The sequence below is a fragment of the Scheffersomyces xylosifermentans genome (assembly GCF_036884685.1).
Source record: "Scheffersomyces xylosifermentans strain CBS 12540 chromosome Unknown RJT20scaffold_2, whole genome shotgun sequence".
Taxonomy (NCBI): Eukaryota; Fungi; Ascomycota; class Pichiomycetes; order Serinales; family Debaryomycetaceae; genus Scheffersomyces; species Scheffersomyces xylosifermentans.
The window spans coordinates 22,735-44,858 of NW_027042940.1; the positions used below are offsets into that span (position 1 = coordinate 22,735).

General features: G+C 41.1%; 8 protein-coding genes across 8 annotated transcripts; 5 read left to right on the forward strand and 3 right to left on the reverse strand. All coding sequences in view use genetic code 12, as the record gives it.

Moving 5' to 3' along the window:
• The first annotated feature begins 178 nt into the window (after positions 1-178).
• Positions 179-2,595, forward strand: RJT20DRAFT_125207 (uncharacterized protein). The gene has a single exon (XM_064916430.1). The coding sequence runs from the start codon at positions 508-510 to the stop codon at positions 2,431-2,433; it is 1,926 nt and encodes a 641-aa protein (XP_064775537.1). The 5' UTR covers positions 179-507; the 3' UTR covers positions 2,434-2,595.
• A 634-nt stretch (positions 2,596-3,229) lies between these two features.
• Positions 3,230-5,384, forward strand: RJT20DRAFT_23610 (dioxygenase). The gene has a single exon (XM_064919331.1). The coding sequence runs from the start codon at positions 3,577-3,579 to the stop codon at positions 4,933-4,935; it is 1,359 nt and encodes a 452-aa protein (XP_064775538.1). The 5' UTR covers positions 3,230-3,576; the 3' UTR covers positions 4,936-5,384.
• A 449-nt stretch (positions 5,385-5,833) lies between these two features.
• HTS1 (histidine--tRNA ligase) lies at positions 5,834-7,513 on the forward strand (the record flags this gene model as incomplete). The annotated part of the gene is made up of 1 exon (XM_064921479.1): positions 5,834-7,513. One exon carries the CDS (start codon positions 5,834-5,836, stop codon positions 7,511-7,513), a length of 1,680 nt encoding a protein of 559 aa, XP_064775539.1.
• Positions 7,514-9,157: 1,644 nt separating this feature from the next.
• Positions 9,158-10,038, forward strand: RJT20DRAFT_23607 (uncharacterized protein). Its single transcript, XM_064919330.1, has one exon. It carries the CDS (start codon positions 9,484-9,486, stop codon positions 9,955-9,957), a length of 474 nt encoding a protein of 157 aa, XP_064775540.1. The 5' UTR covers positions 9,158-9,483; the 3' UTR covers positions 9,958-10,038.
• Positions 10,039-10,119: 81 nt separating this feature from the next.
• Positions 10,120-10,941, reverse strand: RJT20DRAFT_132940 (uncharacterized protein; the record flags this gene model as incomplete). The annotated part of the gene is made up of 1 exon (XM_064918181.1): positions 10,120-10,941. One exon carries the CDS (start codon positions 10,939-10,941, stop codon positions 10,120-10,122), a length of 822 nt encoding a protein of 273 aa, XP_064775541.1.
• Positions 10,942-12,450: 1,509 nt separating this feature from the next.
• Positions 12,451-13,707, reverse strand: RJT20DRAFT_23634 (uncharacterized protein). Its single transcript, XM_064919333.1, has one exon. It carries the CDS (start codon positions 13,282-13,284, stop codon positions 12,772-12,774), a length of 513 nt encoding a protein of 170 aa, XP_064775542.1. The 5' UTR covers positions 13,285-13,707; the 3' UTR covers positions 12,451-12,771.
• Positions 13,708-15,736, reverse strand: RJT20DRAFT_23591 (uncharacterized protein). The gene has a single exon (XM_064919329.1). The coding sequence runs from the start codon at positions 15,298-15,300 to the stop codon at positions 14,131-14,133; it is 1,170 nt and encodes a 389-aa protein (XP_064775543.1). The 5' UTR covers positions 15,301-15,736; the 3' UTR covers positions 13,708-14,130.
• Positions 15,737-19,756: 4,020 nt separating this feature from the next.
• Positions 19,757-22,010, forward strand: PHR2 (1,3-beta-glucanosyltransferase). The gene has a single exon (XM_064916431.1). The coding sequence runs from the start codon at positions 20,151-20,153 to the stop codon at positions 21,789-21,791; it is 1,641 nt and encodes a 546-aa protein (XP_064775544.1). The 5' UTR covers positions 19,757-20,150; the 3' UTR covers positions 21,792-22,010.
• Positions 22,011-22,124: the final 114 nt, after the last annotated feature.

Genomic DNA, 22,124 nt, shown 5'->3' on the forward strand with positions numbered 1-22,124 from the left:
TGGAATAAAATCGGTGACGCCGGGTCGTGTCGATGAGCAAAAAATGAATGATGGGATTAAAATGGTAGCGCTGAAATCAGGTAATGGGACAGTAGTAAGAGAATAGGAAAGAAGAGCTCTTAGAGGTGAATTACTTGCCCTTAAAGTTTAATAGTTTTGGTTGTGGTATGTCAGGATTGCTTCTCTAGAAAATATAGTCTAAAAATACAAAACTTGTAGCTAAACACAAACTCTAGCACATCAATGACTCTGATATAGCTATTCCTCTTGTTCTATTACGCCATTCGTAAAAGAGTAATCTGAGAATCTACAACTGCAAAATACAATCCGAGCGATCCCCCAGGATCCAATGGAACATTACTGCGGAATGGATGTTTGTAAGTCTGTTCTGCACATATAGTCATTTTAACAGCCATACAGAATTTTGGTGTCTGTGATTTTTGCAGCAAGATTGTTTAAAGAGGAAGGTGATAAGGCGGTAAAAGACAATTCAAAAATTGGACGTAAATGCCACCAAATTACAACAGTGAGATGAACCCTAAGTTGGAAGGAGATATTGGGGTATTAGCCAACATTTCAACCACTATCGAGAGTTTTGCGATGACTCTTTTCAAGTTCTTCAGTTTTCCAATTATGTTATTCCAAGTTGGCGCCAAAGTGGTATTTGGAATATTAAAAGTGGCCAGGATATTCATCCAAAGAATGATTTGGTACCAAATATCCTTTTTAGATGTATTTGGAATAGTTGGATTCAAAGTTGGATCTGAAATTCAAAGCACAAACCATGGCTACATCAATTTCGGCCATAAACCAGTGGCCTATTTTGATGTTTATGCAAACACAAATTCAAAGCCAAATCGTTCCTTGTCATTCATCAGAAGAATAATATTCCAGTTTACAGAACTACCCTTTGTTCAGATACGGAATAGTATCTATGACGCCAGAGAAGTGTTTTACATAGCATCTGATGAAGTACGGTCTATGCCAGAAAAATCAGACTATATCTTCAATCGGTACCTTAAGCACTCACCCTTCTGTGTACTAAACAAGCTCAACCCAAGAGGTGAAAAGCTTGAATATGAATTCAGAGGAATCGCAGTTGGGAAGTACGAGGGATTCGAGGATTATTTGAGTAAGAAGAATGAATTAGAGTTTCCTATGGTCCACGGGAAAGCAAGTAATGCGCCAAAGATGCCACTCAGAGCCAAGAGTGAAAAAATACAAAACGATGAAGTAGTCCTTCAAACGCCATATACCAATAAATTTGAGGAGAACATGAACATTACGGAAATGCAAATTTCAGGAGCCAACTTTGTGGATGGCGTACCCTACCAAGCTTGCCCAGTTCTTCCATCAACAGTAAGTCTTCCTAAAGTGAATACACAGCGCAAATTTCTGCCTCCATTGACTACTCAACAACCATTTCAAATCAAAAGCTCAGCTTCTGAAGGAAAAGTCAAATATATAAACATAGAACTTCCAAACAAGAAAAAGTCCAGTTTAAGACTAAAGATCGTACCGGCGATGGTCAACAGAACCCTGGTTACCCCAAATAATACCTCAGCAAATAGGATACGTGCTTCTATTGATCCGGAAGATACTGAATATACCCTGATTGTAATTGAAGCTATTAAAGAGGTATTTCCAAGACCTGGGTATGACGATGGTTCTTTGGCCCCTATTATCCTCCGTCTTTCGTGGCATTGTTGTGCTACATATGATAGTGTTACGGGAAATGGTGGTTCGAACGGTGCCACTATGAGATTTATTCCAGAAATCACAGATGAAGGAAATACCGGGCTTGACATTGCCAGATCAGCACTAGAGCCAATAAAGCAAAGGTTTCCCAAGATTTCCTATTCAGATTTATGGACGTTAGCTGGTAAAGTTGCGATTGAGCATATGGGAGGTCCCGAAATTACATGGAAAGCAGGAAGAGTTGATTGTGTAGATGATAAGTTCGTGCCACAGAATGGAAGGTTACCTTTTGCTGACAAGGATTCCCATCATATCAGGACCACTTTCAGGAGAATGGGATTTAACGACCAGGAAGCTGTTGCATTATTGGGAGCTCACGGATTGGGCCGCTGTCACAAACGCTTCAGTGGATGGGAAGGAAAGTGGACGCCCAATCCCATTGTATTTTCCAATGACTTTTACTCTGTTTTACTTGAGCAAGAGTGGAAATTAGGGAGCGTTCCAGAGACGGCAAGACTACAATTCTACAACGGAGATGGTACTTTAATGATGCTTAATACTGACTTGGAGCTTCTTCAGGATCCTGTGTATTCCTACTGGGTTAAAGTGTACAGCAGGGATGAGCAACGGTATTTTCGAGACTTTGCTGCTGTATTCAGTAAACTCCTAGAATTAGGCGTTGAACGCGATGCATATGGACAAGTTCTTCCCAAGTCCGAGTTCTTCCAGCAATGACATCGGCGATAGATGTGATGTTTACCCCAAAAATCATAATAAGGATGGCTGTGAAAAAGGAGTGAGTGACAGAAAACAAGAAAAGAAATACGATTAAGAAATACGATTTGCATCCAGAGCAGTTATCGCCGACATCTGCAGTACCGTAGGTAGGAGGAGTATTTACATGAATGAATATTAAATAGAAATCCTACTTATGAAATCAATGGGGGAGGAGAATAGAAGAATTTTGGAAAAATTAAGAAAATTCGTCAGGACACAGCATTTGTAGGCGAAAACAACAGCTATCTTAGCCCATTTACCATTAGAAGTAGTAGATCGGATGGAAATCCAGACCGTTTGGTGGGCCTACTTTATACGCAGTACGATAAAATCATAACCATCAGACAACGTCAACGACAACCACAAATGTCTGCGATGGACCCTACCATACTACACGAAAAACCCTGATAACGAACTCACACACGACACGGTTCCCATTCATATTCATTTAAAGTTTCGTCTTTTGGGTGTGCTGTTCAATATATTTCTACTAACCAACCAAAAAAGAAAAAAAAAGAAACTCTACCACAACAGCATCACATTCAATTCCTAAACACCATCCCTTTCTCCACCACCTTTTCCCATACCATTTTCCACCGTCAACTCTTAAACTCCATATGCCCCCACAATCACCATCTCCTCTGTATCACCACATGAACACCATCCCACTCACCACCTTCCCGACTCGCACTTATATTCGCACTTACACTCACTAACTCTACCATAAAAAATATCATTATCTATGATCACCCAGATCATGTGACTTCACACCTTGCCACTTTTTTATTTCTACTTTTAATTAACATTACTTTTTTTCTCTCGCTTCTAACTTTCACTTCCACATTTCTTTGTTCTTAGGATTTTTCGGACCTCACTTTTCTTCTTCCTCAGGTTTTCTTTGTTCTCAGGTTTCCCTTAACTATGGCGATTGGAACATTTTTTCCAGTGCGATTTATCAACCGATTTTTTTTAGATTTGGCAGCACTTTTCTTTCTCAACTGGAGAGCCAGAAAACACCATCGAACAGTAGCTTTTAGCTGAGGTAGGAAGCCAAAGTCACAGAGAAACCCGTATAAACATAGAAAATATAGAACTGTACCAATGTCCGTGACAATCCCAAAATTGGAGGACTATGATGTGTTTCCTCACTCTGGATTCTTACCCGATAAGCTTCCATTAGTGAGCCTTCCTCAAGCGTATTACAAACCTTGGGAAGATTTGGCTAACAACCTTCCAGCCCTCATTTTGACCAAAAGAATTCGTTCTTTGGTCGACAAATTGCCGGTATTGTCCACTGAACAGCTTGCATCCGAGGAAGAGTACAGAAGAGCTTACCAAATCCTTGGATTCTTGGGACACGCTTACATATGGGGAACCGATGAGCCCGTGAACAAATTGCCCGAACAAATTGCAAAGCCATGGCTCGAAGTTTCTGAACACTTGAGATTGCCTCCTGTGGCCACATACGCTGGTTTGTGCTTGTGGAACTTCAAGCAAATCATTCCTACTGAAGAAGGGGAAGATATATGGGACTTGGATAACTTGACCACCATCAATACTTTCACAGGTTCGATTGACGAGAGTTGGTTTTACTTGGTTAGTGTCTATTTTGAGCATAAGGGTGCTTTTGCCATCAAAACGGGTTTAGAGGCCATCAGAAGCGCATACAACAACGACACTCCAGGTTTAATCAAAAACTTACAGAACTTGGCAGAAGCCATTGACCACTTGGGATCTGTACTAATGAAGATGGAGGAAATGTGTGACCCACATGTGTTCTATTTCAGAATAAGACCATTTTTGGCTGGATGGAAGAACATGGCAGACGTCGGTTTGGACAAGAATGGTATCATATACGGAAACGACCCTAAGCCAAAGGCTTACTCTGGTGGATCCAACGCTCAAAGTTCATTAATTCAGTACCTTGATATTTTGCTTGATGTCAAGCACTACTCCACTGGAGAAAGACCAGTTCCACATCGTCAAGGTGAGGCTCAGGAGGCTAAACCAGAAAGCGGATTCATGAACGAGATGCGTAAATACATGCCTGGAAAGCATAGCGATTTCTTAATGAAGATTCATGAAATCAGTAACCTTAGACTGTATGTATTGGAGCACAGTGACTCCAGTCCAGAGTTGCTTTTAAGTTTCGATGCATGCTTAGCTATGCTCAAGCTGTTCAGAGATAAACATATTCAAATAGTCACTAGATACGTTGTGTTGCAAGCCAAGAAGACCATCAATATGGGTTCTTCATCAACTTTGAGATCAGGATTGGCAAAGACCAAAAAGAAGGGTGTCGAAGAGAAAGGAACAGGTGGTACTTCGTTGTTACCATTCCTCAAGCAGTGCAGAGATGAAACAGGAGATCCAGCCGCCGGTAACTGGGGTAAGAGAATTCTCAGTGATGGTGTTATGAGATTAAAGTATTCTAAGCCAAACGGTATCAACGAGGATTAGTTGCAACAAGGGTTAAATGCCTAGAACCTAAGACTAATACTAAAGAAGATAGATATGCTGGCGTACGATTGTTTTCGGTTGAGTTGAGCTTGATTTTCTAAAAGGGACGAGTAAAATGGCGGTTAAATCAAGGTTTAGATGTGATATGTACAACGCGGATCATAAAAAATATGATAATATACAAAATATGGGTTATTAGATGATATTTCCGTAGTGTTCTGTAGATTGTTGTGATTAAGGATTAATTTCGCAGCCGTTTCACTATTGATTTCATGTACTGTACAGCCTGTACTCTATGAAGCAAGGGGTAGACGATTCGAGTGAAAGCCACCTTCCATAACCTGATATTTCGCCACGTAAACATTGAGTTATTCTTCAATTCTTTTTATCATACCACATACTTGTCAATGTCATGTCACGTAACTGACTGACAGTGCTGTTTACTATCATTTTTCCCCCACACATCTCTTCACCGCCGATGACACCATTCCTGATTCTAAGACTTTTTTTTATTTTGCATCTCACACCGTAATTTTTCAGTGCTCCAGGAACCTCCAGGAACCACCTATCTAACTGGAAGAATTAAGCACAAACATGCCCATCTAAACATCCCCAATACAATTTCATCCAAATTTCTCCAGTAATCTTACCAACTGCCACAATGAACCTACACTTACAATTTCACTCTACCAACACTCGCTACAGGTCAAATCTCTATTACCGTCCTTAACTACTCTCTCATAACAGCCCCATATCCAATTCTCAAACCTCCACTCTCTCACTAACGAAAAGAGTGTGCACACAAAAATTTTCACATTCTTAATGAAAAATTGATGAAGTCTGGTGTCATTTCAAGAGTCATAGAGGGCTTGGATCACCAACAGTCTTGTTCGTGTGCATGTTTACCAGACTAAGCTCACTCGTCAGAACTACTACCACACGCACGCTAAGAAAGATGTCCTCAGATACTACAGGTGCCGCCACAGCAGCCGTGAATGCTGCCATAGACAAGGTAGAAGCCGCTCCAAATACTTCCCCAAAGGCTGCAGGCGATAAGAAATCCAGTAAAAAGTCCAAGAAACAAGAGCTGCAATTTCTCTTAAAGACTCCAAAGGGTACTAAGGACTGGTCAGACAAGGATATGGTTATCCGTGACGCTATTTTTGGCTCGTTGAGCTCCTTATTCAAGAGACACGGTGCCGTTACCATCGATACTCCAGTTTTCGAGCTCAGAGAAATCTTGACTGGAAAGTATGGTGAGGACTCTAAGTTGATTTACAACTTAGAAGACCAGGGTGGCGAATTGACCTCGTTGAGATACGACTTAACTGTGCCTTTTGCCCGTTTCGTCGCCTCCAACAGTATCGCAAGTATCAAGAGATATCACATCGCTAAGGTGTACAGAAGAGATCAACCAGCTATGACCAAAGGAAGAATGAGAGAGTTTTACCAGTGTGATTTTGATATCGCAGGTAACTACGACACCATGGTTCCAGATTCCGAAATTTTGAGTCTTTTATGTGAAGGTTTGAGCGGCTTGGGAATTAAGGATTTCAAGGTCAAATTGAACCACAGAAAGATTTTAGATGGTATCTTTGAGGCTTGTGGTGTTAAGGAAGAGTATGTTAGAAAGATCTCTTCTGCAGTTGACAAGTTGGACAAATCTCCATGGGAAGCTGTTAAGAAGGAGATGGTGGAAGAGAAGGGTCAAACTGAAGAAGTCGCCGACAAGATCGGAGAATTCGTTAAATTGAATGGTACTATCCGTGAAGTGTTAGCTTTGTTGAAAAGTAACGAGATTTTAGCTGGCAATGCTTCTGCCCAAAAGGGTATTGAAGAAATGACCGTATTGGCAGACTATATTGATGCCTTTGGTATTGCCGATCGCATCAGTTTCGACTTATCTTTGGCCAGAGGCTTGGATTACTATAATGGTCTTATCTATGAAGCTGTCACTGCAGCTTCTGCTCCACCAAAGAATGCTAACGAGTTGAAAGAAAAGGCACAGAAAGAGACCAAGGAAGTCGAAGATGCATCGGAATACGTTGGAGTCGGTTCTATCGCTGCTGGTGGCCGTTACGACAACTTGGTTGGTATGTTCTCAAACGGTAAGTCTATCCCTTGTGTGGGTGTTTCTTTTGGTGTGGAGAGAATTTTCTCTATTATCAAAGCTCGTGCTGCCAAGGAACTTGAAAAGGTGAGTTCCTCTCACACTCAGGTCTATGTCATGGCTTTCGGAGGAGGAGAAGGCTGGAACGGTTTCTTGCTGGAGAGAATGGCCGTTACCAACGAGTTATGGAAAGCTGGTATCAACAGCGAATACTTGTTCAAGACGAAGGCAAACATTCGTAAGCAATTCGATGCTGCCGAGAAGTCTGGTGCCCAAGTCGCCGTTATTCTTGGAAAGGAAGAATACCCAGCTGGACAAATCAGAATCAAGTTATTGGGACAAGGTGAGGATAGTGATGAAGGAGAGTTAGTCAAGGTAGAAGAACTCGTGGATGCTGTCAAGACCAAGTTGAGCTCTTTGAATAGGGATGGTTTAGATGAGATCAACCGTTTGATTAGAGGCTTATAGATGTAAATAGGAGATTCGTCGTATTAATGTAAAGCAATGGTGTATTGTTAGGACGGTGAACTTGCTTATACAATAGACTTGGGCAATGGTTTTCTAGAAAAGGATAACGATTATCCAAGAAGTACTTACTTCACTTGGATGTCTTCGGGGTACTCTGTTTCCCCGCCTAATGATATAAAATTATGTGTACATCGAATACAGCGTCATTTGACTTCGTATATTGTGGTTAATTTTGAGAAACAGTGTCATCTAGTGGAAGCTTTTGCAAAAACCAAATGTTAACAACCACTTTGAATCATTACTCGTCACATTCTGTAATTTGTTGGGATAAACTAGCCACCACATTCCATGTTTCAATTCATCAGTTTACGATTATAACCTTACTAACGAGTTAAAATAAAGATATTGATTAATTATGGATTATACCCTAGTTTCAACAGTTACGTACCAAGTTATAAGCTATATTAGTCACATATATACAAAACTTACAATCCTAAAATAACGACCTCAATTACAAGAGATTCAGATCCAGATCATCAACCAGATCAAGATCAATCAACAACCTCAAGGCAATATCAACCACCTCAAGAGGTTCATTTTCTAGCCAAATCTAGGCAGCTATAGTCACTATAACATATAGTTATAAACTTGATAAATATATACTGCTTTAGTGACTCTAAACTTGATGGCGTTGTTACTGGTCACTTTTTTACTATTTATGGGGAGTGACTAACTTAGTCTACTTCGTTATTAGGTAACAGAACTGGACAAGATGGAACATGAATCTACAACACTACATTCTCAAGATTGAAATACTAAATCATATATTCAAATACATAGTTAAAGAACAATACATACCAATTCAAAGATAGAAATCAATCTTGTAAGATCCAACCAAGCACCCATATATTCAAGCGAAAGAAGTTGCAAAACACGCCAATAGAATTGCATATTTACGAGATTGATCTAATTAATTCCATGTTTATACCAGAATGCTAAAATGTAAATTAGAAAGATAGAAATATACTCATGTATTATTTTGAAGCTTTTACCATACCCATAAAGAAATGACATCAAAATGTTGAAATCATCGGCACCATATAGTGTTTTGGGACTGGATCCGGAAGTGACTGCCATTAATCACTAACTTCTGCACTGTATCTCACTTTATCTATCATGCTCTCTTTACCGCTGGAGTGCCATACTTTGTAAGTGATCAACGGCTGCAAACTTTTTTTAAGTGGCTTTAACAATTTGCACCTGGAGAAGCGCCTGTTCCCTTGCACGACCTCTCTGATAGTGGTACTACTAAGTGCCATTCACTGTGTACGTTTGAGTGAAATGCACTCATGGAATGGGATAAATGGCTCTAATAGTATTGAGGGACACGAGAATGGCTTCTTTATATATAGACGGTATTATATGTCTGGAATAATTGGTAATTGTAAATACTCAATGGCACATAAACCACACCATGTTACTGTAAATGTGCAAATTAATACCAGACACCAATTACGTAATTTCGGTACCACAACCAACGAGGTACTTGCGTAAACTGATTACTAACTCCACCTCTATCGGAAATACGAGTCCTAATTCAAACCTTAATTGTCTCCTATATTCAAAGTTTTATGCAACTCAACCTGTGCTTTGTCAATGAATGGAAACAACGAATCTCTCGGAATATTCCCCCTTCCGCTCGTCGTAATGCGGAGTTAAAGTTACGGTATTAATTTCGTGGCAAAATACATTTACGTGTAACAGCCACTCCTGCTGTCAAATCCCCAAAACTATATAACGGCAACATCTGCACTTATTATCCGGTAATAATATTTATTTGTCAAATATTACATCCACTTTATTGTTGCTGATTACATTTCTGATCACAATTGAGTTTTGTAAATTTGCATTGGTACCCCTAACTATTTTAAACGAAGTTCTTTGATTAGTTATCTGAACCCCTTGTAGAGATGACTTCTATATCTACAGAAATCGAAATCAATGCCCCTCCAGCGGTAGTTCGTAAGCATTTCCTTAACTTCGAAAACCATGCTAATTGGAACCCCTTCTTTGTCAAAGTCGCCGTTTACAAGAAGAAGGAGGCCAATGCTGTTGATATCCAACCAGGAGATCAATTACATATCGATATCAAGCCCAAAGGCAAATCGCCCATGGCTATTTACCCCACAGTCAATGTGAATACTGAAGAAGAGTTCTCCTGGACTGGAACATTGATATTTGCTTGGTTGTTCAGTGGAACTCATAAGTTCGAATTCGTTCCTGAAACGGTAGCAGGGGTGGTGAAGACAAAGTTGTTACACAGCGAAACATTTGGAGGTATTCTAGTGCCGCTCCTTGGCTGGCTTGGTCTTTTCAAAAACACAGAAATCAGCTTCAAAGAAGTCAACGAGGCATTGAAGTCCCAAGTCGAAGAATTGGAGTAAATACCACCGAGTTATTCTAGACGCTTGGTTGTCTTTTGTATTTTTCAAGTTCCTTAACGACAGTTGAGCCTTTTAAAATTCCCAGAACATTAGTAGAAGAGTTAATTTCATTGTTTCATTATTCATTATGTAATAATACAGTATCATATATACGCGTTAAGTTCATTCATTGAAGAAAAACCTCTTTAACGACCTACGAAACGGCCTGCTAGTTACTTTTATGAGTGATTCGGAGGATTTGGATGGTAGCGAAGAGTTCATTAGGGCATTAAATTTGGACTTTTTGCTCTTGTGTGTTACAGTCGAGACTGTAGTGATTGTAGCAGCCGAATCTGTCGAACTCACAGATCCATTTCTTGTAACTTCTGTTGTTTTACTGGCTGATGCCTTGTTGGAAATCTTCCCAAGGATTCCCTCAATGTAAGCTACAGAACCAGTCTGTTCATTCTTCAAATTCAAGTTTTCATTGATGAAATTTTGGAGGTTAAAATACTGATAAATGGAAGGCTGTGAAGATTCAGGTTTGTGAACACTTACCAAAAATGAGCTGAACTGCTTTATATTCAAGTCATCAATAGGCGTAGCCTTCTTGTGATCAAATTTGTATGACTTACCCAAGTGTATTAGGGATATCTCATTGATATAGAACTTTGTGGTACCAAGAATGCAGATTTGATTGTAATACAAGTACATGAGAAGATGATTGGTAGTAAGGTCCGGTAATGACAAATGGATGTCACTGGAAACGATCATGGAGTTGATCAAGTTGAGAACGGAGCAAAGTTTGATAACGATCTCCTGGTGGTTGAATATCAAGTTCAAGTCCTGGTCCTCTTCCTGGTATTGGTCGATGTTCGATATCCTTGATTGGAGATAGGTTTGGAACAACTGATTGTCAAAGTCGACTTGATCGTTCAAAAGGAGTGTTGAACAGGACTCACATGGTGAAAGGAGTGGTGATTCTGTTGTGGTGACGGTAGTCATTATGATGGAGCAGTTTCAGATTTTGGAAAATGTGGGGAAATTACCATCTATGTGAGTCTTTGACAACAGCTGAATGGAATCAGGGAAACCAAACCAAAAAGAAAAAGCAACCGGCAAAGAATCAGTATTTAACAAGAAATAAGAAGCAAGATGGACAACAAAATGTATAACTCTAACTTCACGGTGATCTCCAGAGATCTAATTAAAAACAATAACGAACAGAGCCGTGCCAGCGAATACTCGAATACTACCTCCTGACACAACGAGACGAAACATTCTATACGGATTGGGCGTATTATATATACTTACAGGGAATACATACAGAGACACATACAGACGTACATACAATGATTCAAATATCTACATGAATACATATAGATACATAAAATAAAAAATCGCACACACAACCCATATACATGGCCCCTCCGCAAAATTATCCCCTATCTTTTAATTACGTATCTCTGAGACAGTCAAGAAAATGGGAAAAATGCAGATCCCGTCAAAAGCAAAAATTTGTTCCGCCCAAAAACTCCTCGAACTTCTGTTGAAAACGGTTTCCTAGTAGTCCTATTAATCTCCACACGGATGCACAACGAGCTATTTGCTACTATAAACGGGTATATATAACAATCAGGGTCGAAATCGCCGCAACCGTCACAGTGGGTGTAAATAAGTCGACGACGTAACGCTATGGCAACGGCGGGTATGCAGTCTCACACTGGGAACCAGCGACAAAGCGAACAAAACTCACCAGACGGTATTGACTGTTCCAAGAGAAATGACGGTCATGATCTTGGAATAGTTACGAATGTTATTGTGATAGGTGAATAGTATGCGGCAAGTGACTTACGCGTCATTTATTGGTGTCTTGACAAGTTCTGTTAGCTAGAAGCTACTCTTTGTGATCCTTTGTCTACCACTTAAAGAACGGTTTGTAAGTGGCTCTTCTTAATAGCTGCACTATCTGAAGGTTATTTTTATACGAGAATCTCTCCATTTTTTTTGCGTGGGGGTGGGGGTGTAATGCTCACGCACAACGAGGGGAAGTGGGGTTACTCTCAAGAGAGTGCTCGGCCTACATGGAGTGGAAGAAACTGAATAGTTCAGGTGTAAATCTAAACAGTCTTCTTCTGGGTTATTTTTATGTTTGCTAGAAGAACTTGTTTCTGATGTTGTTTCACCGGAACTCTTGCATATTCTGCGATTATATATCTCGATATCGTACCAGTAGAATCGTCTCCCCCTTGACAGCGATTTTTGCCATCTCCTGAAATTCCTGTGTGTAGCCCATCGGAGTTTTCATCGGTCGTGTGAATCCCATTTTTAGCTATAAGTGAAGTCGCCGTCAGTTCGCTTGTCGTTTCGCTTGTTGGTCGTTTTGCGACATCCTATTGTCCGATGATGAAAGGGGTTCCAGATGGAATGGTTTCATATCTGAGTACTTGTACATAAATGCGATAAGAGACTCTATTGGTTGCGTTCTCGGGGTCGCTGAGAACATGGGAAGAAATGGGGTTTGGGTTGATATTCAAATTGCATTTACATAGAGTCAGGTGAGGTCGTCTCCCTCCTTTTCTTTTCTGGTATTACATTTATTATAGAGCCTATAAACTCACTATTAAGCTATCTTTTCTGGGGGCTGAAATTTGTTTGTTACCATGTAGTTCCCTGCCTTTTTTCGTCGTCTAGTGATCAATCTGTTTACGTCTGTTGATCTTGTCAAGCATACGTATGCTGCCCCTTGAAAACTCTTCGCCAACCCCTGGTGGACCCCTCAGGACTTAATTACCCTTTCGGGAAATGACCCACATAATCAAGTGGAATCAATGCTTACAGAACCTCTATATCGTAGTCTACCAAGAGACTTACGTATTGATTAAGCTTCTTATCTATCAAGTATAAGGCATAAGAGTTTGCTGCATGACTTGACCGTATTACCTTGACCAATAACTGGTTTTTCTCGTTGTAGGACAAGTTCAGTTTCAGTTCAAGTATCAGATGTAAGTCTTCTATGATCACGATGAGTTTGCGTTTAGGCTCTAGTCTTTTTAACTTCTCTGTTATTTTATCACTGATATTCTTGATATTGTCAATCTGTTCGTAGTCAATGATCCTGCCTAGCTGGTCACTGTCTATTATATTTATTAGTTCAAATGGTCCCGTATTGTTAAAGTATGACACCAGCAAGTTCGCGTAGTCTACTGCATCTTTCTTGGTAATCCATGTCTCTACTCTCTTATCTCGGGGAACATGGAACTTCTTCAAATCGCTGATTACATGTTGTATGCTCAGCTTCAACTTCCCACTCTTGGAGTAAATATACTTCACCGCTTGTACCTCCATTCTCTTGCCGTTAGAAGAGAAGAAGTCTTCATTAACAATTCATTACAAGTGAAATTTCATATTTATGTCTGGAATTTTCATCGCGAATCGGCTCATGCTGTTTTTATTGCTGGGCTGTTATCGCCCCCACTTTGTATACGATCTGTCGCCTTGTATCTTGATATAAAACTTGCATCTTGTCTAAGAGTTCGTCTACAGATCACACTACCTTTTTTTCCTCCGTTGAGCTTGCTTTGTTGTACAGTTGATGGCCAGGCACCAACGAGCATATCAGTTGTTTAGAGTAAATCTATCAATTTTATTTTATTATTAAACTTTAATATTACTTAGAAGACGATATGATCGTAAAAAGCAAAGCGCCACGGTAAGACCCCGTATGAAGAAGAAGGAGAAGTTGCTCGCGATTTGCAAACTTCACTATTTTGGGAGCAGATAGTTATAAAAACGATAAGGAAATAGGGAAATACCTTTCAAAAATCCTAGACTATTCGCCTCTAAAGTATCACGAAGAGCACCGGACTTTGAACCAGAACTCCAAAAGAAAATACAAATTTTGAAAACACATTTACCCCTGCATTGCAGTTGCAGATTCAGGGAAATCAAAAATTACAGGAATATGGCCACAAATGAAAAAGTACACGGAAGCGCAACCTTTATGAAGAGTACATAAAATTGGCTGTTTTCAGCAACTGGACAATCCCTTCAAAGACTAATGGATTGCCCGTAGTGGTACCAATGGAGTGAGATGGCCTGCCTATGTGAATCCACCTAATTAATTAGTTGCTTCAAAACTTCCATATTGCAGCCATTCGGCATACTATTGGACTTGATCTCTATATTGCGTCTTTAACCCAACTTGTTAGCAACGTTGGCAAGCTTCCTCTTTTGCACAATCTTCTTGATGTTATCATCAGAGTATAGCAAACCGTATCTTCTGTACTGTTTGATGTACTCAGTCAACTCAGAGCCCTCCTTGTCGTCGATGAATTCCGAGAAAACACGTCCTAATTGGAAGAAGTACTCGTAATTCAACTCCAATTTGAAAGTGAGGTCGTCGTCCTCAGAATTGGCCTTTTCGAGTAATTCCTTGAAAGTTCCCTTGTGCCCAGTTGGGGTGTTATAACCCTCACCAGGACCCAACTCGCTTCCCAAGTTCTTCATAACATCGAATAGACCAGCTCTGTGGGCTTGGATCATTCCACCGTATTCCTTAATTTTGTACTCACGGTAGTGATCCTTGTACTCGTCAGGAGTAGCCTTTCTGGTACCGGTCCATCCTAATTCGACTAATTCTTCCTTGGTGACTTCTAACTTGATGTTTTTGCTGCCGAAGCGGAATAATTTAATTGGATTGAACAATCCAGACCATAATACACCCACAAGAGCAAGTACCTTAATCACATGGAAGGCAAAGAATACCAATTGACCGGTAACTGGGACTGGAGACGAAATGTCATCCAAAAGTGATTGTGCGGTATCACCTTGGCCATAGTAAGTTGCGATTGCGCTCAATAATTTACTTACTTGGTTGGTCAAGCAAATACCTGGAGTTGGCGATATGAAATCTGGCAAGTCAGTGTATAACCATACCAACAAGAATGAAAGGAACGAGTACCATCCGAAGCTGTTGAATTCCCAAACTGGCAAAAGCAACTGACCTGGCCACACGTGAGTAGCTACGGTATCGTTAAGGTCCTTGATATTCTTGTATTGCTTTTCGGCATCGTAGTTGAAAAGGAAGTTACCATCTTCGGTCAAGTAGCCTGGAGCGGTACTGACTCTGAATCCGATTGGCTTGCCGTGGTAGAACACGTTTGGTCTCAACGCAATAGGCAAAGCGTCAAAGACCTTAAACATATCCTTAAATTGAGTCGATGTCTTGATCTGGAAACAGTAGTCCTTTTCGATGTCATCGTTAAATCTCATGTAGACATCGAAGTAGCCGGAACTGTTGGTTTCTTCAAGATCGTCCATGAGTTGTTCATCGCTTATGTGTGAGGATTCTTTTTCTGACATGTTTTCGTACTGTAAAAAATGATCTTCTTAGTGGTTTTAATTAATGTTTACAAGGGGAGATGCTGTGTAGACTCTGAGACTGTAGGGGTTTCAAAACAAGTTTCAATGCTAGACCGTGTCAACTACCCTTCTGCTAAAATCCGGATTTCCACACAAGATACTCTACCAAAAGAAGCCAGTCTTCAAAAATCCCCATTTACAACTTCCATAAAAATGGATCTGACCTCCTTTTTAACCGCCAGCGATTGCGATCTGCACATTTACAAGTTGGCGAGAAGATATAAATTTTCTCGGTGCGTCCACCGCCAGACGTCGGTAGAAGTTAGTGGGAGGAGGAGCAGCGGCGGGGTGTGGTATGTAAGTGAAGGCAGGATGGGTGCTGTAAAATTGGTTAAGTGTGAGTAAGTGGGAAGGACTAAAACAAGACGGAGCGATTGTGTGTTTGTAGGTTTGCGTATGTATGTATAAGTCTTTGAAGTAACTTACGTGTATTGTATTATATTTCTAGGCGGAACGTTCTTCACAGAAGTTTGCAAAGAGTTGTAGATCTACATGAGTTTACGTACCTAGTTTGTATATTTGTATATTTGGTTTATTAGCCAACTACAGGTATGCTTGGCTAGCTTCACGCCACTTCTCTCAGTCTGTCTGGTTGCATCTTTCTCTGGGGCAAGCGACGGAGCTGATTTTCAGCCATATTGGGTGCGACTCGGTGGGATTATAGCCGTAGCGCACGCAGCTCCAGCACCAGACGTCGCCGGAAATTTTTTGAGACTGCCGCTGTCACCTCCCCACCGCCGCAGAAAAGTGGGCATTTTTCTGGGGACGGAGTCTCAAATGAAGAAATTTTTCTGAGCCGCGGCGTGCCAGACTCAACGAATGCAGATGTGGACTACTGTATACCGGTGCGAAGAGGCAAGAGAGGAGAGCAAGTGTGTAATAGAAAGGGAATCATGGGGAGAAAAGTGGGGTAGAAGTTGAAGATTAGCTTGGAACGGTGTTCGTAATGGAGGTAGAGAGTTATAACCAAAATGAAGAGGAATGGGTAAGATGGTGAAATGGTTGCACATGGGAGCAGTATTAGATTAGCTGATTGGAGCCTACAAATTTTTCAAAATGATGAGAAATGATCTAATTTGCAACTATTTGTATGGGAAATGTCCAAGTGAGAATAATGCCAAGTTTGCTGTTAGCAAAATCGAGTTGGAAATTGTTTTAAGTGTCTGAAGACTAGTATGTACATAGAAATCGGAATTTAAAGTCACTTACAGATTTGCCAGGTAGGATAAACTACAAAGAGTACCTAATTGCAACCATGGAGGGGCAAATAAAGCATGGTACATGTTACTCCTCTTTCAATTATTTTACACGGTGAAGTACAGTGTACCCCAGATAACTTGTTTCTACCTCACTTCTCGATGGTATCTTAAAAATATTTCATAATTTGAAATCTTTAAGTGGCGAAGCTTGAGGAGTGGGGTAGTGGCAACGGATAGAACAAGAAAGAATACACTTGAAATGGGAATCTACATCCATGGATTGAGTTCTATGTTTATGTCAAGGGAAGAGCTCTTGTATTTTTCATTTTAGCGAACCTTCTCCCACACTGTATCGATAAGTAATCGAGTTCCAGTGTTCTATGCTTCTGTGTTTCTCGATTTACTTTCATGGTATTGCTTTAACTCCTCTTCCTCAACATTTTCCTTGCTGACGAAGATACTTTCTCCAGGTTCCATTGCAATGTCACCTAGTCTTCAGAAACCCATATCGATAGCCAATCTTTCCAGCCATATGCAGTAAATGACGGAGTTGGAAAATTACTGGCAGCTGTAACCTCTATATTTTCCGGTAAGGTGGGGTAGGTCTCGAGATGGTGGGTCTCCTTTTTCGGAAGTGCTAAGCTGAGTATGGAGAAAGGAAAGAACTCCTCAATGATGTGTGAACAACAAGAAAGTTTCATTCAGCCAGAGTTTGTTGGCATTCATTGCAATTCAAGGGAAACCAGATGGCCAAGGGCTTCAGCCCTGCTGGTCCGTTGATTTGTTGGCTTAGAACAGGCGCGAAATCTTTTTGCAATGAGTCGGGATCGGATACGGGATCTGGTTCGAGGCCACACGGTTGGTCTATTCTAATAATCCGTGTTTCATTAGAAGCCACTACAATGTTGCTGGTAGCAGAACACAATAGTAGATGAGGCTAACAAACGACGATATCCTCTTTTGACTCTATCTGCCTTTTGTGAATGTTGTGTAGGAATTTTCATGTATGTAATAAAATTTTGGAAAAATTAAGCAATTAAGCATGGAGAAATCAATTTAAGTATGGAAGAATACCAGTCCCAGAACATAAATAAATAGCTTCTATCTGTACTCGCATGTTATAGACATATGCTTTTCTGAATTTGGCAAGAGTCAATCTCGTAGACTCAAATTATCTCTACCTCCATGCAAAATGAAAAATTTAGCATCTTCATTGCTTGAATATGTATGCAAGGTTGCGGCTTATCTTTCTTCGTCCAAATTAGCCCAAATCTATGCCATAACGAGCTTCAGGAAACCGTCCGGCGACTCGGGACACTGCATTACAATACTGTCAATATGCACAGTACCAGTTTCTCCCTGGATAGTTGGTCGGTTCTACATCTTCGACTTATGTTGAACAATACGGTTAAATTAAATTTCCGATCCGCGTACGGTTGACTTCTGAGACAACCGCAGCACCACCGCGATGCCACCGAGTCTATCCTCCTGTTTCTACCCATTTGCTCGGATTTTCATTCTGATTCATAGTTTTCTCACGTGGGTCGCTACTTTGCTTTAAACCGACTTTCCAATTTCTATGTGCACACATATTCACTCGAACGTGAACACCATTCGGTACAGTTTTGAGGGTGTTTTTGTGGAACAGGCTCCGCCCACATTCGCTGTAGGTGGGTTTTTCAGGAGAAGCCTTTTCCCAATTATTCCGCATTAGTCCAGTAGGTACTGGTCTATTGGGCCAGCCTAGTGGTTTGGTGCCCACCCCTATATGAAAGTTGAAATTTTTCATCGTGCCTTCGGGCTTTTAGGCTTTGGAGTCTTCGTGTAGGAGGGGGTTGAAGGTGACGACCACCACATTTGGCAAAGTTGCGAGAAACCGTGTATGCCTTCTTCATAGTTAAGCTAATCTGAAATTCAGAATAGTTTTACAGTCGTCTCAGTGGATGGATTCGTCTACTACAAGCGGGACAAATACCATGTCTTTGTCGAAAGTCCAGCGACAACTGCCAGCCCAACTCGGTTTGTTCGGTCGTCAGATCAGGCACGTTAGGCAGGCAGGGTATGTTTATGTTTGAGCTATTTAAGGCAAATGGATCCTGTGTTGTTGTGTTTGTGTACAGTAGTATTTTGGCAGGCATCCTATAAAGGATTCGGCATTATTAGATACATATGAATCTATAGCCGGGGTCACATCAAGTCGGAAGTCTTGTCTAAGGCGATGGTGTCAGCGTTCTTTTTGATAACGAGTGAGACGAACAAGAGATTTGGCAACGGTCAAATAAAGTAGCCAAGAGATGATGGTGGCTATGAAAGTGGAGTGCATTGTCCTATGGTAGAGAGAACAAAAATAAAGATCATGAAATGAATAGCAGCGGACACTGAAGACCTTGGCTTTAATATGACATCAGGTAGTATTGAAATCGCCGGTGTAGCGTACGGCCTCCAGCCTGTATCATTCCAGAGCTCTACGTTTCAAGTTCGATTTTCATATTACTCTTTTGTAGAGATTGTTTACTATACTCGTAATATTTCTCGTAATGCGGTCGCGAAGCGAAAGAGAACCGAGCTCAGTTCTCTAGAAGAAATTTCTTGTCTATGACGATGCTTGCATTACTGATTGTCTTTCATCTTCCCATGTAAATGCTGGGTTGTACTTTGCTATCTGCTACCTCGTCGGCCCCGATTCTTCAGGCCATTTTTATGTACTGTTTATTATTTTATTTAATATTTTCATTTCGCGGTAGAGACTTACGACCAACTACGCAGGCTATGCGTTTTGTTGATCCGGATGAGTGTTTTTCTTTTTCGTCGGAGCTTGTTTTGATTTCCGATCGCTTTCCAGTGAAGTTATGGATGGAGGTCCAGTCTCCTTTTCTATCATTTCTTTTACAACGAAGTTTCACCACATCCAAATTCTGTTTCTCACCCAATCCTGACCACCCATACGACCCCCGATTCTCCCACTATTTTTTGATTTCTCTCGACTTTCGACTCCCAACTCTCGACTCTCGACTTCTAGATTCTGATCCAAACTAAGCATCTTTGGCTTTCCCTCCCCGTCTCTGAGCCCGTTTGTCTCCTTCCAATCCCTTATTATCTGGCCCACCACACTACCCGGTCCGCTGCAGTTTTTCACTATTTGTATTATTATTATTATTCCTCACCTCTGTCACTAGTGCATTATTGTTGTTTTCCCATTGCTTTTCTTTTTGTTCTTCGTTATTATTAGCTCTGTCTCATACACTCCCCCAACCTTCCTATATATATAGATCAAAGTGGCAGCCAACTGAAACTAATTTTAGACGCTCTTCTTCTTCTTTATAGACACTATATATATATATCTTAGAATCTAGATTTTTATATATCGTTACATATACTTTGTATATTGCTATCTTTCTATCTTCCGTATACCGTTGTACTAGCCACCCGTCCGCTTAGTATCTCGTATACCCTGGTTTCTTTCGGCCCGTAGTCTCCTCACCGAAGTCGTTCATCCGCTTACCGCCCCGGTGACACGTTCCAAAAAAACCGTTCTATCGTTCATCGTTCGTCTTTAAAAGTCGTTCATTCACATAAACCCCCACAATCGCCATGTTGTTCAGATCGCTCTTGCCTTCTGTCGCCCTTTTGGCCTCGACCTTTATCTCGTCCGTGTCCGCCGACGCTCTTCCACCCATCGAAATCGTTGGTAATAAGTTCTTCTACTCCAACAACGGATCCCAGTTCTACATCAAGGGTATTGCTTATCAACAGGATACCGCCAACTCCACTGCTGACTTCGTTGATCCTTTGGCCGACGCCGATGCTTGTAAGAGAGATATTCCTTACTTGACTGCTGTCAACACCAACGTCATCAGAGTCTACGCCTTGAACATCACCGAGGACCACTCTGAATGTATGCAACAATTGCAAGATGCCGGTATCTATGTCATCGCCGATTTGTCTTCCCCAGAAGAGTCCATCAACAGAGACACTCCAGCCTGGACTGTTGACTTGTTACAAAGATACACTGGTGTCGTTGATCTCTTCCACAACTACACTAACATCTTGGGTTTCTTTGCCGGTAACGAAGTTACTAACGCTCCAAACAACACCGATGCCTCCGCTTATGTCAAGGCTGCTGTGAGAGACACTAAGGCTTACATCAAGGCTAAAGGTTACAGAGCTATTCCAGTCGGTTACTCTGCCAACGATGACATCGACATTAGAGTTAACTTAGCTGAGTACTTTGCCTGTGGTTCTGATGAAGAGAGAGCTGACTTTTTCGGTATTAACATGTACGAATGGTGTGGATCTTCTTCGTTCAAGACCTCTGGTTTCCAAAACATCACTCAACAATACGCTGACTTGGGTATTCCTCTCTTCTTCTCTGAATACGGTTGTAACGCTGTCCAACCAAGAAAGTTCCAAGAAGTCGGCACTCTTTTCGGTGATGACATGACTGATGTGTGGTCCGGTGGTATCGTCTACATGTACTTCGAAGAAGCTAACAATTATGGTTTGGTTACCATCGAGAACGATAAGGTTTCCACTTTGGTTGACTATGGTTACTACAAGTCTGAGATCTTGCAAGTTTCTCCAAGTAGAGTTCAATCTTCTGCCGTTTCTTCTGTTTCCCCAGCCTCTTGTCCAACCGTAAATGCCGGCTGGAAGGCTTCTACTGACTTGCCACCTACCCCAGATAGCGATGCTTGTGAATGTGCTGCCGCTGCTGCTGGTTGTGTTGTCTCTTCTAAGGTTGACTCCGAAGACTTCGGTGACTTGTTTGGTGTTGTCTGTGGTTTAATTGACTGTGGTGGTATCAACGGTAACGGTACCAGTGGTGAGTACGGTGCTTTCTCTCCATGTAGCTCTGAGCAAAAGCTTAACTTCGTCTTGAACCTTTATTACCAAGCAAACGGTGGTGACAAGTCTGCCTGTGACTTCTCTGGTTCTGCTTCTGTCCAAGATGCTAAGACTGCTGCCTCTTGTTCCGCTATTTTGAAATCTGCCGGTGCTTCAGGCATGGGTTCTTTATCTGGCTCTATCCACCCATCCACCAACACTGAGGACTCCGGGAGTAGCCAGAGCGGTAGCAAGACTGGCTCTGCTTCCAAATCTTCAGAGTCCTCCGACTCTACTTCCTCCGGCAAGTCCTCCGATGGTCTCAAGAGCGTCTCTATTGACTATGCCACTAAGACTATGCTCTTCGGTGTCGCTTTTGTCTTTGGAATGGGTATGATTATGGCCTAAGCGGTTTTGAATCTCCAAAAAAACTAAACGATTATTCTGAAAAGAGAAATTCCTAGAAATTTCCTGATGCCATATTATTATCATCATATATTTTTGTTGCAGCAATCATTTCGTAGTTATGTGTTTAGGCGTTTGTCTTTGCTCTGCACGAGCGTATTTGTTAGGTATAATCTCTGTCAAATATTATATTTCCTAGTGTAATTATTAGAACTGCGGTAGTAAACAGTATCTGACTACTAAAATCGAAGATTATATGAATTCTTGTGTATCATTTTCAAGATGCTAGCCTAGAATTCGAAATCATAAACACTTTTTCGCAATCCTAGAATGAGG